We start from the raw sequence: 16,593 nt of genomic DNA on the forward strand, positions 1-16,593 counted from the left end.
AAAAGTAAGGAGGAATATTTTTTAGCCGGAGAGTGGTAAATCTGTGGAATGCTTTGCCACAGACTGTGGTGGAGGCCATGTCCATGGGTATGTTTAAGGCGGAAGTTGATTGTTTCCTGATTGGTCAGGGCATCAAAAGATATGGTGAGAAGGCAGGTGTGTGGGGGTTGAGTGGGATCCAGGATCAGCCATGATGGAATAGCAGAGTTGACTCGTTGGGCTGAATGGCCTAATTCTGCTCCTTTGTCTTATGGTCTAAGCAGAACTGACTTATCCATGCAGCTTTTCTGGCTGCATCATTTGGTTTTGCACACCGAATCGTGTGCCGAACACTGCAATCACACCAGCTTTGCTATCGTTTGGTGAACCAAAATGCACACAGTACTACTCACTGCAGTACTGAAGACTTGTGGTCAGAGCTAACTGTTCCTTTAACCAAGTTGTTTCAGTACACTTGCTACATTAACAATGTGGAAATTGTCCCAAGTTTGTGTCAGGAAATGTATAGGAAGCTTGACCCAAAAGCAGAGCAATGGAGACAATTTAGCAGTAAACAATCCTTTACTAATAAACTGTAAAATACCAAGCAACAAGAGAGAACAGATACTAACCCTAACAGGCAACAAGGGGCCACAAAACAAGAGAGAACAGATACTAACCATAACAGGCAACGAGGTAACTGAAGGCTACGAGCGACTGGCTGAGGCCGGCTGGTTTGAAAAATAAACGTGCTGTGGATGACAGCTGGGTTTAAATAGGTGCAGTTGGAAATGAGTGACAGGAGATTCCTGTTAGTTGGGCGGAGACTGGGAGGTGCCTGCCTCTGCAGACCTGACAGGTTGTCTTATCGGAAAGTGGGACAAATCAAATTGACTACCCAATTAATGTGCATTATCAACAGCAAAGTAATGGAATGTGCTATCAAAAAGCATTCAATTGCCAGGCATTTGTTCCCTGATGTTCCTTTTGGTTTTGCTAAGATCATTGAGTTCCAGCTTTTCTAAGCTTTCACATGAACATAGACAACAGACCTGTACTCCAGGAGCAGATCCAAAAGTCTCTTAATACCCTATCGCTGTACTGTCGCTGGCAGTACATTCCACGCACCCACCACTCTGTGTGTGGAAAAACTTTACCTCTGACATCCCCCCTGTACCTACTTGCAAGCACCTTAAAACTGTGCCCCCTCATGTTAGCCATTTCAGCTCTGGGAAAAAGGCTCTGACTATCCACATGATCGATGCCTCTCGTCGTCTTATACACTTTATCAGGTCACCTCACATCCTCCGTCGCTCCAAGGAGAAAAGACCAAATTCACTCAACAACCTCTCATAAGACATGTTCTCCAATCCAGGCAACGTCCTTGTAAATCACCTCTGCACTCGCTCTGTAGCAGTGGTCGCCAACCTTTTTAAGCCCAAGATCCCCTACCTCAGCCTTAGTGAAAGGCAACATCGACCTACTAAATTGTTTAGTCACACGCATGCGCATGCAGAAAAGACCGGAAGTAAAGCCCCGCAACCCGGAAACAACCCCTCTCCACAAACAGCCTTCCGCAGTGGGAGCACCGCTATATAACTATTATCTTAATTAGTATTACTTATTTTTATAATGCTCACATTACAACACCTTTAATTCTATGTTTCATTATTTAGTTTTATTTCAACACAAAAAATAAATGAATAAAAATTGACTGTTGCACTCAGTGTGATGACTGGGGCTGAATACTTTCTGCTAGTTCCCTGAAATTTGGCTCATAACTACAGACAGCCAGTCTGAGACAGTCTGTGAGGTGTCTGTCAGTAAGACAGCTCCTGCACTTAGATTTAATAATTTTCATCTGTTGCAGCACAGCACCCTCGCAAACCTCCTGACAGACTGAATATTCGAATGGACAGTTTCCTTTGTTAGACTGAATGTTGAATCTGCCATGTTTTTCAGGTGTTTTGTATTGGTAAACTGTTACTGAGACACTAGTATAAGTTTCAGAGGTACGCAATATAATGACACTACTTTTTTTTATTGTTTCCCAGTTATTTACATTTGAGGAATGTTGGAATTTAAAGGGGGAGAATGTTGTACATTACAAGTGTTGTAATGTGAACATTATAAAGATAAGTTAACAGACATCCCACCCTGCAAAAGCTCATTTCAGAGAGGTAGCACTATCAATTTGCGGGAGACTCCCGGAGCTTATATTAAAGCTTATGGGGTGTTAGCCTTCATAAGTCAAGGGATAGAGTTTAAGAGTCGCGAGGTAATGATGCAGCTCTATAAAACTCTGGTTAGGCCACACTTGGAGCGCTGTGTCCATTTCTGGTCACCTCACTATAGGAAGGATGTGGAAGCATTGGAAAGGGTACAGAGGAGATTTACCAGGATGCTGCCTGGTTTAGAGAGTATGCATTATGATCAGAGATTAAGGGAGCTAGGGCTTTACTCTTTGGAGAGAAGGAGGATGAGAGGAGACATGATACAGGTATACAAGATATTGAGAGGAATAGATAGAGTGGATAGCCAGCGCCACTTCCCCAGGGCACCACGGCTCAGTACAAGAGGACATGGCTTTAAGGTAAGGGGTGGGAAGTTCAAGGGGGATATTAGAGGAATATTTTTTACTCAGAGAGTGGTTGGTGCGTGGAATGCACTGCCTGAGTCAGTGGTGGAGGCAGATACACTAGTGAAATTTAAGAGACTACTAGACAGGTATATGGAGGAATTTAAGGTGGGGGATTATATGGAAGGCAGGGTTTAAGGGTCGGCACATCATTGTGGGCCCAAGGGCCTGTACTGTGCTGTACTATTCTATGTTATGCGGCCCTAGCTCATCTGGACAATACAAACACCTATGTCAAGATGTAGTTCATTGACTATAGTTGAGTTTAACACCATCAATCCTACAGCTCTGATCGAAAAGCTACAGACCCTGGGCCTCTGTACCTCCTTCTGCAACTGAATCCTCAACCTCCTAACATACTGTGTGGAATTGGTAATAACATCTTCTCCTTGCTGACAATTAGCACTGGCGCTCCACAGGGATGTGTGCTTAGCCCACTATTCTACTCTCTCTATACCCAGGACTGTGTGGCTAAACATAGCTCAAATGCCATCTATAAATTTGCTGATGATATAACCAGTGTTGGTAGAATCTTAGATGGAGACAAAAGGGCATATAGGAGCAAAATATACCAGCTAGTTGGGTGGTGATATAGTAACAACCTGACATTCAGCATTAGTAAGACTAAAGGAGCTGATGGTGGGCTTCAGGAAGGTAAGACAAGGGAACATGAACCAATCCTCGGGATCAGAAGTGGAGGGAGTGAGAAATTTCAAGTTCTTGAGTATTAATATCTTTGAGGATCTAACGTGGATGCAACATATTGATGCAGCCATAAAGAAGGCAAAAACACGACTTCATTTGTTTTATTATTTCTGTTTTTGCACTATTTTAATTTAACTATTTAATATACATATATATACTTAATACAATTGATTATTTTTTCTATATTATCATGTGTTGCATTCTACTGCTGCTGCTAAGTTAACAAATTTTACAACATATACCAGTCATGATTCTGATTCTCATTCTGTTAAGTCTCACCAATGGCCCAAGTCTTCACAAGAATCTTAATATCACAAATAACTATAACATTAAAATCAGCCAGATACATATTGTATCCTCAACAGTCGGCATGAGCTTTGATTGGCTTGTAGTCAGGAACTGTCCTGAACTCTCACCCTTTTTATCATTGGCAAGGCATAATTTGGGTGAAATACTCCATCTGCTGGGAAAATAGGACAAAGAAAATCTACAGCACATTACAGGCCCTGACCAACATCTTGTATAGCTGTAATATCACCTCACGGCTCTTGAACTCAATCCCACAGTTGATGAATGCCATCACACCATATGCCTTCTTAACAGCACTGTCTACCTGCGCAGCAGCTTTGAGTGTCCTATGGACGTGGACCCCAAGATCTTTCAGGTTTTCCACACTGTCAAGAGTCTTATCATTAATATTATATTCTATCTTCAAATTTGACCTACCAATCACCGCTTAGCTGACTTTAAACAAAGCATTACACCATCCAAAACAAAACAGTCAGTGAAATCACCGTCAGCCACCTTCCCCCTCACCTGGTCTCACCTGTCAGCTTCTCACTTCATCTGCCTCCCCCACCCACCTTCCCCCTCACCTAGTCTCAGCTATCACCTGTCAGCTTGTACTTCCTCCTCACCCACCTTTTATCCTGGCTTCTGCCACCTTCTCTTCTCCCAGTCCTGATGAATGAACTTGGCCTGAAACATTGACTGTTTATTCCTCTCCAAAGATGATACCTGACCGGCGGATGTTTTTCTGTATGTTGCTCTGGATTTCCAGCACTTGCAGAATCTATTGTGTTAATATATTTCTAAGCTGTGATGCTGTGTACCTTGGAGGGTAATCCTCAGCTGGTCCCTAGACACCAGTTAACTTTGTCTATGGGTTAGTTAGAATAGTCTAGGCGAGTAACTGCAGAGCCTTTTGTCTAGGTTACACACTGTTTGTGACGGATGTACCACCTGTCATGTGGTCAGCCAGTCATGTGCTTCCATACAATTACTGCAGCTTTGCTCATTCGAACAATGTGGCTTGCAGATGGAAAAACATTGGGAGCTATCTTATAAATCGCTTGCCACAGCATACCAACCTCTGCCCTGCTCTTCAGATACTCTGTGTTACCCTCCTGAGGATAAAGAATTCTATTTTAGTGTCACCTGCAAACTTGTGCCTTGTACAAACTCATTCAAGTCATTTATATACAATATTGTGCAGAAGTTTTGGGAACATGTATGTAGCGAGGGTACTTGAGATTTTTGCATGGTACTGCAGTAATTTTATGGAGTGGGAAAGGGGCAGGGAGAGGGGAATCATGGTTGGGAAAAGGGGGAAGGGAGAGGAGAGGTAGTGGGAAGCACCAGAGAGACATCCTGTAATTGTTTGGAATCAAATGATCTTGCCTGTGTCTCAGGGCTGGGTGAGTCTACACTCATGCCACCCTCGCCCCTGGCACTCCTTCTCTGCCACCTGTCCCACACCCCTCCCATGGCACTTCACCCTTGCTCCTGCCAGATTTACAACTCACTCTCTGATCCCCGTTGACAAGTACAATACTGTGTAGTAGTTCTCGGCATTTTAGCTCTCTATACAGACCTTTGCGCAGTGCTATACACTGGTGCTGTGGCTACGTTCACTGATGCTCTTTAGTCACTATGGGTCCTGCTGAGTTTCTAGTGAGTTGCACAGGAGCACAACATGCTATTGGAGGATGTGCTTATGGTGTGAACTGTTGCTAGGGCTGGGCTGTGTCTTTCAATTGGACCTGCTACACCTATTCATTGTAAAGGAATGTTTAATGCCTTACATGACCATCCTTCATTTGGCCACCACCAATCAACCTGGACAGTGAGAGTGATGTTGGAGCATTCACCCAGGCCAGGGCAACAGTTATTCCACACCATGATATAATAACTCTTTTCCTGACCTTGCAGACCGGGCTTATTTCAATATGACATCCCCTTCTTCAAGCAACAAGGAGCTTTTGTGTGAGCTGAAAGCCGGAAAGGTCCTGAGGCCAACACAGCACACGACAGGCCTGACCACAGTATTTTCTGGAAGTGGAAGAAATGTGAGTGGGTAGCAGCAACATCATTTATATGGAATGGTCTAAGATGGACAAATTTTGATGTACAACGAAAGGACGTTTGGAGTTAACAAAAGTTATTTATAATATATCAGGCAACAGCGGCTGACAAGGGAAGTTAAATATACCTTTAGCCAGAGAGTGGTGAATCTGTGGAATTCTTTGCCACAGGTAGCTGTGGAGGCCGAGTCTTTATGTATATTTAAGACGAAGGTTGATAGATTCCTGATTAGTCAGTACATGAAGGGATATGGGGAGAAGACAGGAGAAAGGGGCTGAGAGGAAAAATATATCAGCCATGATGAAATGGCAGAGCAGACTCGATGGGCCAAATGGCCGAATTCTGCTCCTATATCGTATGGTCTTCTGGTCTTACAAAAGCAAAACAGACGATATACAGAGTGTAAAAACTAACAGAAAGCTAGAGGATTATGAAAACCAATAGAAGCAACTCAAAAAAACAATAAGGGAAGAAAAGATTAAACATGAATGTAAGTGAGTTAATAATATTTTAAAAAACCTTATGTGTTTTTTCAAATATATAAAGAGCAAAAGAGTAGCAGGTGTAGACATTGGGCTACTGCTAAAGATTCTGAAGCAACATTAACAGGGGCAAAGAAATGGAGAATGAACTGACTAGGTATGAGGGGTGATTGATAAGTTCATGGCCTAAGGTAGAAGGATTCAATTTTAGAAAACCTAGCACACTTATTTTTCAACATAGTCCCCTCCTACCTGTACACACTTAGTCCTGCGGTCGTGGAGCATACGGATCCCTTCTTTGTAGAAGTGATCCACAGCAGGGGTATTTGATAAGGTCATGGCCTAGGGTAGAAGGAGATGAGTTATTAACTTCAAACTTTCCGCATCATCACTCAGAGTTGAACTGCATGTGCATGTAATGAGAGTGTCTTGGACCTTCAGGTGGTCCATAGCAGCGGCGATTGATAAGATTGTGGCCTAAGGTAGAAAGAGATGAGTTATATCGCTCTTGTTACATGCACATGCAGTTCAACTTTGAGTGAAAATGCAGAAAATTTGAAGTTTGAGGCAAGTTCGATGTTGTCGTTTAAAGTTAAATTCGATAGATATATGGACAGGAAAGGAATGGAGGGTTATGGGCTGAGTGCAGGTCGTGGGACTAGGTGAGAGTAAGAGTTCGGCACGGACCAGAAAGGCCGAGATGGCCTGTTTCCATGCTGTAATTGTTATATGGTTACCTTAGGCCACAAACTTATCAATCACCCCTGCTGTGGACCACTTTCTGGAGGTGCAAGACGCCGACTTCTACAAAGAAGGGATTGGTATGCTCCACAACCGCTGGACTAAGTGTGTACATGTAGGAAAAATAAATGTGCTAGGTTTTCTGAAATTGACTCTGTCTACCTTAGGCCACGAACTTATCAATCACCCCTGGTATTGTCAGTCATTACTGTACCAGGAATTCGAGAGTGTCAGGGGTAGAAGCAAATATTAAGGAGAAGGTGCTGAGAAGCTGAAAGGTGGACAAGTCATCTGGTTGAATGGACTACACAGCAGGATTCTGAAAGAGGTAGCTGAAGAGATTGTAGAGGCACTAGTAGATATCCAATCAGAATAATTAGAGTGGGGAATGGTTTTAGAGGGCTGGAACATCGCAAATGTCACTCCAATCTCTAACAGGAAATTATAGTCCAGTTAGCCAGAATTCAGTGGTTGATAAGATTTGAGAGTCCATTATTAACAAAAAGGTTTTGAGGTACTTGGAGGCACACAATTAAATAGGCCAAAGTCAGCCTGGTTTCCTTAAGAGGAAACCTTGCCTGAGAAATCTGCTAGAATTCTCTGAGGAAATGACAGGCAGGACATACAGAGGAGAGTCAGTCAAGGTTGTCTACTTGGATTTTCAGAAGGCCTTTGACAAGGTGCCACACATAAGGCTGCAAAGTAAGATAGGAGCCTGTGGTATTACAAAAAAGATACTAGCATAGAAGATCGGGTGACTGGCAGAAGGCAAACAGTGGAATAAAGGGAGCCTTTTCTTGTTATATCTCAATGCACAAAGTAAGGTAGATGATCTTGTTCCACTAATACAGCTTGCCAGGTATGATGTTTTGACCATCACTGAGTCGTGGCTGAAGGATGGTTGTAGTTGGGTGCTGAATGTCCAGGGTTACACATTGTATCTGGGGGATAGGAAGGTAGGCAGAGGTTGATGTTCTGGAGCATGTTGATATTAAAGGAGAGGAGGTGTTGGAGTTGTTAAAATACATGAGGAGCCTGATGGAATATTCCCCAGGCTGTTCCACGAGCCGAGGGAAGAGATTGCTAAGCCTCTCACTAGGATCTTTATGTCCTCATTGTCTACAGGAATGGTACTGGAGGATTGGAGGGAGGTTGTCCCCTTGTTCAAAAAAGGTAGTAGGGATAGTCCGGGTAATTATAGACCAGTGAACCTTACATCTGTGGTGGGAAAGCTGTTGGAAAAGATTCTTAGAGATAGGATCTATGGGCATTTAGAGAATCATGGTCTGATCAGGGACAGTCAGCATGGCTTTGTGAAGGGCAGATCATGTCTAACAAGCCTGAAAGAGTTCTTTGAGGAGGTGACCAGGCATATAGATGAGGGTAGTGCAGTGGATGTGATCTACATGGATTTTAGTAAAGCATTTGACAAGGTTCCAGATGGTAGGCTTATTCAGAAAGTCAGAAGGCATGGGATCCAGGGAAGTTTGGCCAGGTGGATTCAGAATTGGCTTGCCTGCAGAAAGCAGAGGGACGTGGTGGACGGAGTACATTCGGATTGGAGGATTGTGACTAGTGGTATCCCACAAGGATCGGTTCTGGGACCTCGACTTTTCGTGACTTTTATTAACGACCTGGATGTGGGGGTAGAAGGGTGGGTTGGCAAGTTTGCAGACGACACAAAGGTTGGTGGTGTTGTGGATAGTGTGGAGGATTGTCGAAGATTGCAGAGAGACATTGATAGGATGCAGAAGTGGGCTGAGAAGTGGCAGATGGAGTTCAACCCAGAGAAGTGTGAGGTGGTACACTTTGGAAGGACAAACTCCAAGGCAGAGTACAAAGTAAATGGCAGGATACTTGGCTGTGTGGAGGAGCAGAGGGCTCTGGGGGTACATGTCTACAGATCCCTGAAAGTTGCCTCACAGGTAGATAGGGTAGTTTAGAAAGCTTATGGGGTGTTAGCCTTCATAAGTCGAGGGATATACTTTAAGAGTCGCGAGGTAATGATGCAGCTCTATAAAACTCTGGTTAGGCCACACTTGGAGTACTGTGTCCAGTTCTGGTCTCCCCACTATAGGAAGGATGTGGAAGCATTGGAAAGGGTACAGAGGAGATTTACCAGGATGCTGCCTGGTTTAGAGAGTATGCATTATGATCAGAGATTAAGGGAGCTAGGGCTTTCCTTTTTGGAGAGAAAGAGGATGAGAGGAGACATGATACAGGTATACAAGATATTAAGAGGAATAGATAGAATGGACAGCCAGCGCCAATTCCCCAGGGCACCACTGCTCAGTACAAGAGGACATGGCTTTAAGGTAAGGGGTGGGAAGTTCAAGGGAGATATTAGAGGAAGGTTTTTCGCTCAGAGTGGTTGGTGCGTGGAATGCACTGCCTGAGTCAGAGGTGGAGGCAGATATACTAGTGAAATTTAAGAGACTACTAGACAGGTATATAGAGGAATTTAAGGTGGGGGTTATATAGGAGGCAGGGTTTAAGGGTTGGCACAACATTGTGGGCCAAAGGGCCTGTACTGTGCTGTACTATTCTGTGTTCTATGAATGGCGTGGCTTTGCTGGTAAAGAATTGCATCAAATCAGTGGAAAGGTATAACATAGGATCAGAAGACATTGAATCCTTGTGGGTTGAGTTAAGGGTAAAAGGACTCTGATGAGAGTTATATACCAGCTACCCAACAGTAGCTGGGAGGTGGACCTCAGATTACAATGGGAAATAGAAAAGGTGTGTCAAAAGAGCAATGTTATGATAGTTGTGGGAGATTTCAACATGCATATTGATTGGGAAAAATTAGGTCGGTAATGGATCTCGAGAGTGAGTTTGTTGAATGCCTATGAGATGGCCTTTTAAAGCAGTTTGTCGTTAGGCCTACTAGGCATTCAGCTATATCAGCTGTGGAGGGCAGGTGTTGGTGGGTGTATTTGAGGCAGAGCTTGATAGGTTCTTGATTGGTCACGGTATCAAAGGTTATAGGGAGAAGGCAGAGGAATGAGGCTGAGGAGGAGAAAAAAGGATCAGTCATAACTGAATGGTGGAGCAGACTCAAAAACTTGTATAAATCTGCTGTGGAGAGCATTCTGACAGGCTGCATCACTGTCTGGTATGGGGGAGGGGGGGCTACTGCACAGGACCGAAAGAAGCTGCAGAGGGTGTAAATTTAGTCGGTTCCATCTTGGGTACTAGCCTACGAAGTACCCAGGACATCTTCAAGGAGTGGTGTCTCAGAAAGGCAGCGTCCATTGTTCAGGACCTCCAACACCCAGGGCATGCCCTTTTCTCACTGTTACCATCAGGTAGGGGATACAGAAGCCTGAAGGCGCACACTCAGTGATTCAGGAACAGCTTCTTCCCTTCTGCCATCCGATTCCTAAATGGACATTGAATCTTTTTTTAATATATATTTTCTGGGTTTTTTTGCACTATTTTTAATCTTTTCAATATACATATACTGTAATTGATATATGTATTTATTACTATTTTATTTTGTTTTTTTCCTTCTAGATTATGTATTGCATTGAACTGCTGCTGCTAAGTTAATAAATTTCACATCAAATGCCAGTGATAATAAACCTGATTCTGATGGGCCACATAGCGTATTCCTGCTCCTATATCTCATGGCCTTGTGGTTCGCCCTGAGCTGAAATCTCAAACCTGGAGGAATGGTGGGCCACTCTTGGTCTTACCTCTACCCTCTGACCTGTTTGGCATGGGTGACCTGACCATGAGCCAAATCACAAGGTCTTGACTCCAGCCTTCAGAGCTCTCCAGGTCATTGAGGCATGCAAACCTGCAAACCCTACGACAAGTTGATGGTCCTTGTGGAGGTTTAGGGGAAGAGCCCACTTCCCATGTCCCTTGATTGGGTTTGTGTCCCTTTCTCACCCCGGTAGATTGTGGAGGCGTTAGCGATGATCTTTCAAAAGTCAATTGATTCTGGCATGGTTCCGGAAGACTGGAAGATTGCAAATGTCACTCCACTATTTAAGAAGGGGGCAAGGAAGCAAAAAGGAAATTATAGAGCTGTTAGCTTGACATCAGTGGTTGGGAAGTTGTTGGAGTCGATTGTCAAGGATGAGGCTACAGAGTGCCTGGAGGCATATGACAAGATAGGCAGAACTCAGCATGGATTCCTTAAAGGAAAATCCTGCTTGACAAACCTATTACAATTTTTTGAGGAAATTACCAGTAGGCTAGACAAGGGAGATGCAGTGGATGTTGTATATTTGGATTTTCAGAAGGCCTTTGACAAGGTGCCACACATGAGGCTACTTAACAAGATAAGAGCCCATGGAATTACGGGAGAGTTACATACGTGGATAGAGTGTTGGCTGATTGGCAGGAAACAGAGAGTGGGAATAAAGGGATCCTATTCTGGTTGGCTGCCAGTTACCAGTGGTGTTCCACAAGGGTCAGTGTTGGGGCCGCTTCTTTTTACATTGTACATCAACGATTTGGATTATGGAATAGGTGGCTTTGTGGCTAAGTTTTCTGACGATACGAAGATAGTTGGAGGGGCCGGTAGTACTGAGGAAATGGAGAGTCTGCAGAGAGACTTGGATAGATTGGAAGAATGGGCAGAGAAGTGGCAAATGAAGTACAATGTTGTAAAGTGTATGGTTATGCACTTTGGCAGAAAAAATAAACCGGCAGACTATTATTTAGATGGGGAAATAATTCAAAGTTCTGAGATGCAACAGGACTTGGGAGTCCTCATACAGGATATCATTAAAGTTAACCTCCAGGTTGAGTCAGTAGTGAAGAAGGCGAATGCAATGTTGGCATTCATTTCTAGAGGAATAGAGTATAGGAGCAGGGTTGTGATGTTGAGGCTCTATAAGGCGCTGGTGAGACCTCACTTGGAGTACTGTGGGCAGTTTTGGTCTCCTTATTTAAGAAAGGATGTGCTGACATTGGAGAGGATACAGAGAAGATTCACTAGAATGATTCCGGGAATGAGAGGGTTAACATATGAGGAACGTTTGTCCGCTCTTGGACTGTATTCCTTGGAGTTTAGAAGAATGAAGGGAGACCTCATAGAAACATTTCAAATGTTGAAAGGTATGGACAGAGTGGATGTGGCAAAGTTGTTTCCCATGATGGGGGAGTCCAGTACGAGAGGGCATGACTTAAGGATTGAAGGGCGCCGATTCAGAACAGAAATGCGAAGAAATTTTTTTAGTCAGAGGGTGGTGAATCTATGGAATAGTTACCCCTCATATTCCTTGTAAATCTTTCCCCTCTCGCACTTAATCTGTGGCCCTTAGTTTTGGACTCCTCGACCCTGAGGAAAAGTCTGCTTCTTCTCTGCCCATCTTATCGATGCCACTTATCATTTTATGAACTTCTATAATATTGCCCTTCATTCTCCTGGGCTACAAGGAATAAAGACCAAGCCTCCCCAATCTCTCCTTTATAACTCCAGTCCTCTAGTCTTGGCGACATCCTCATAAATCTTTCCTGCTGAGACATGTCTTTACTGTAACAGGGTGATCGAAGACTGTAATCCAACTGTGGCCTCATGGACAACTTGTACAACTGCAATATAATGTCCCAACTCAAAAGTTCTGACTGTAGAAAGCCAAGCATGCTAACTGCCTTTTTCACCACACTGTCTACCTATGCTGTCACTTTCAACAAACATTTGCAGCCTGAAGTCCCTCCATTCCAGGAGTTCCCAACATGTTTTTAATGCCGTGGGGGGGGGGTGAGTTGCACTACAATATCAGTCATAATAGACATAGTGGGGGATCACACTGATAGGATTGTATTACAAAACGCCAAACAGCCACGGGGGCATTGAGGAACAAATATACAGACAGTTAAAGAAGATGCAAATAAAAACAAGCAATGTTGTTGTCATGGCAGATTTCAACTTCCCGAATATAAACTGAGACCTTCTCAGTGGAAGTGGTTTAGATGGGGCAGAATTTGTGATGTGCCTTCAGGAGGGTTTGTTAAATCAATGTGTAGGTATTGTACTAGAAGGGGCTGCACTAGACCTGGTGTTGGGTTCATGAGTCTGCCTTTCAGTGGGCCAACAGTCAGGGCACAGTGAATACAGCTACTTAAGTTTTAAGACTGCTGTTGATAAGGGTAAGTATGGACCTTGCTAAATTGGAGCAGGGCAAATTATAAGATTAGGCAGGAACTAGAGAGAGGCAGGAACAACTGTTCTTGGGCAAGTCCACATCTGACAAGTGGAGAGTGTTTAAAGACCAACCGAACAGAGTACAGGACAGGTATGCTCCAGTCAGAAGGAAGGACAAGGATGGCAAGGTAAGAGAGCCTTGGATGTTGAGGGAGGTGATGAATTTAGTCAAAAAGAAAAAGTATGTTGAGGTTAGGAAGCTCGAATCAGAGCCTTAGAGAATTATAAGGGAGGCAGGAAGAACTCAAGAAGGGAATGAGGAAAGCCAGCAGGGCCCATGGAAAGTCCTTGGTGAGTAGGATGAAGGTGAGTCCCAGGACATTCTATACATACATCAAGAGCAAGAGGAAAAACTAGGGAGAGGGTGGGATCACTCAAGATAAAGGGGGAACATTTGCTTGGATGCAAAGGAAGTGGGTCAGGTCCTTAATGAGTACTTCACATCAGAATGTGCCAAGGAAGAGGATGTAGTATTGAGTCTCTTAAAGAGCATGAAGATGGATAAGTCATCAGGGCCTGATGGGATATATACCAGATTATTGAGCGAAGGAAATGAAAAGATTGATCAGCCTTCGACAAATATCTTTCTATTCTCACTAGACACAGGCAAGGTTCTGAAGGACCGGTGAGTTCAAGAAGGAAACTAGGGATTATCCTGGAAACCATAGACTGGTGAGTCTCGTGTCAATGGTAAGGAAGTTATTAGAGAGAATTCTTCGGGATAGGATTTATGAGCGTTTAGAAACCCATGCGCTAATTAGGGAGAGCCAGCATAGCTTTGTGCTAGAGAAGTCATGTCTTGCTAACTTGACTGAGTTTTTGATGAGGTGAGGAGGGTGATTGATGAAGGTAGAGCTGTGGATGCTGTCCATCTGGATATTAGTAAAGCATTTGACAAGGTCTGTCATGGGAGTCTCAACCAGAAGGTTGGGAAGCATGGGATCAGTGGTGAATTGTCCATTTGGATTTAGAATTGGCTCGTGCATAGAGGACAGAAAGTGATGGTCTAGTTGGAGATCTGTGAAAAGAAGTTTCCACAGGGATTTGTACTGGGACCTCTGTTTGTGATGTACATAAATGACCTGGATGAAAATGTAAATAGAGGGATAAGAGACAGTACACTATTAAGGGCAGGAACCTGAAGAGCAGAGGGATCTTGGGATCCAAGTTCATAGCTCCTTGAAAGTGGCTACACAGGTCGATAGAGTGGTTCAGAAGGCCTGTGGCACGCTTGCCTTTATTAGTCAGGCCGTGAGTTCAAAAGTCAGCAAGCTATGTTGCAGATTTGTAAAGCTGTAGTTATGCCACATCTGGAGTATTGCATACAGTTCTGGTTGCCTTATTATTGGAAGGATGCTGAGGCTTTCGAGAGGATGCTGCCTGGATTAAAGAGCCTGTACTATAACAAGAGCTTGAACAAACTTGAGACATAGAATACAGTACTGTGCAAAAGTCTTTGAGATATATAGTACTGTAGTGATTTTATGTACTACAGCCACAAAAAGCACACATTTCATGACATATGTGAGTGATAAACCTGATTCCGATAAGGGTCTTTATTATGGACTGGGTGGGAAGGGGGCAGGGAGAAGGGAATCATGGTTGGAAACAGGGGAAGGGAGAGGGGAGGTAGTGGGAAGCACCAAAGAGACATTCTGTAATGATCAATAAACCAATTGTTTGGAATCAAATAACCTTTAACTAGTGTCTCAGGGCTGGGTGTGTTTACACCTGTGCCAGCCCTCCCCCTCCACCCATGACACTCGTTCTCAGCCAGCTGTCCCACACCCCTCCCCGGCGCTCCACCCTCACCATTCCCAGCATCCTTTGCTCCAGCCGGATTTACAAATCCACTCTCTGCTCCACATTGACAAATACAAAAAGTTTGAGGCACTCCAGCTGTAGACACACAGTACATAACCTAAGGCTTTTGCACAGTACTATAGAAAGACAGTCTCTGTTTCCCAGGGTTGCAATGTCTAACATCAGAGGGCATGCATTTAAGGTGAGAGGCAATAATTTCAAAGGAGATGTGAGGGGCAAGTTTTTTACACTAGGAATAGTGGGTGCCTGGAATGCACTGCTTGTGGTGGTAGTAGAGGCAGATACATTAGGGATTTTTAAGAGACATCTAGATAGCCAATAATATAAAGCAGGATACTAAATTTTTTTTTCAGTTCTATAAAGAGTAAAAGGGAGATGAGAGCTGATGTTGGACCACTGGAAAATGATGCTGGTGAGGTAGCAATGGGGCACAAAGAAATGGCAGATGAATTTAATAAGTATTTCCCTTTAGCCTTTACGGTGGAAGACATTAGCAATATGTCAGAGACAGAATGTCATGGAGCAGGAGTGAGTGCCATTGCTATTACAAAGGAAAAAGTGCTAGGCAAACTCAAAGGATATGTCACCTGGACCAGATGGACTACATTCCAGAGGACTGGAAAATTGCAAATGACACTCCACTCATTAAGAAGGGAGGAAGGCAAAAGAAAGGAAATTATACGACAGTTAGCCTAACCTCAGTGGTTGGGAAAGTGTTGGAGTCCATTATTAAGGATGAATTTTCGGGGTACTCGAAATCTGTTAGTACTTTGAGGAAGTAACCCACAGGGTGGACAAAGGAGAGGCAGGGGGTGTTATTTACTTGGATTTTCAGAAGGCATTTGATAAAGTGCCACAAATGAGGCTGCTTAACAAGGTAAAATCCTATGGTGTTACAGAAAAGATACTGGCATGGATAGAGGAACGGCTGACAGGCAGGAGGCAGCGAGTAGGAATAAAAGGGGCCTTTTCTGGTTGGCTGCCAGTGACTAGAGGTGTTCCTTGGGGTTCAGTATTGGGACCACTGCTTTTCACATTGTTTGTCAATGATTTAGATAATGGAATTGATGGCTGTGTGGCAAAGATTAACATAGAAAATAGGTGCAGGAGTAGGCCATTCGGCCCTTCGAGCCTGCACCGCCATTCAGTATGATCATGGCTGATCATCCAACTCAGAACCCTGTACCAGCCTTCCCTCCATACCCCCTGATCCCTTTAGCCACAAGGGCCATATCTAACTCCCTCTTAAATATAGCCAATGAACTGACCTCAACTGTTTCCTGTGGCAGAGAATTCTATGGATTCACCACTCCCTGTGTGAAGACGTTTTTCCTAATCTCGGTCCTAAAAGGCTTCCCCTTCCTCAAACTGAGACCCCTCGTTCTGGACTTCCCCGACATCAGGAACAATCTTCCTACATCTAGCCTGTCCAATCCCTTTAGGATTTTATACGTTTCAATAAGATCCCCCCTCAATCTTCTAAATTCCAACGAGTATAAGCCTAGTCGATCCAGTCTTTCATCATATGAAAGTCCTGCCATCCTAGGAATCAATCTGGTGAACCTTCTTTGTACTCCTTCTATGGCAAGGATGTCTTTCCTCAGATTAGGGGACCAAAACTGCACACAATACGCCAGGTGTGGTCTCATCAAGGCCTTGTACAACTGCAGTAGTACCTCCCTGCTCCTGTACTCGAA

At 43.9% G+C, this 16,593-nt stretch overlaps 1 protein-coding gene across 9 annotated transcripts in view; it reads left to right on the forward strand.

Annotated features, from left to right (window-relative positions):
- Positions 1-16,593, forward strand: part of LOC134346237 (espin-like) — a 51,558-nt gene that overhangs the window by 27,177 nt on the left and 7,788 nt on the right. For 7 of the 9 annotated variants that reach the window (XM_063047552.1, XM_063047553.1, XM_063047556.1 and 4 more), the window contains one exon: positions 5,534-5,670. The exons of 1 other annotated variant lie outside the window; for it this stretch is intronic. Coding sequence is in view for 2 of the 8 variants with exons in the window: in XM_063047558.1 (XP_062903628.1) it covers positions 5,534-5,670 (137 nt within the window). In the remaining 6 variants the exon portion in view is untranslated. Of the gene's footprint in view, positions 1-5,533; positions 5,671-13,672; positions 13,745-16,593 lie in introns of all 9 variants that reach the window. One more of the 9 variants, XM_063047555.1, reaches the window with a different exon arrangement.

The sequence above is a fragment of the Mobula hypostoma genome, chromosome 5 (genome assembly GCF_963921235.1).
Source record: "Mobula hypostoma chromosome 5, sMobHyp1.1, whole genome shotgun sequence".
Lineage (NCBI taxonomy): Eukaryota > Metazoa > Chordata > Chondrichthyes > Myliobatiformes > Myliobatidae > Mobula > Mobula hypostoma.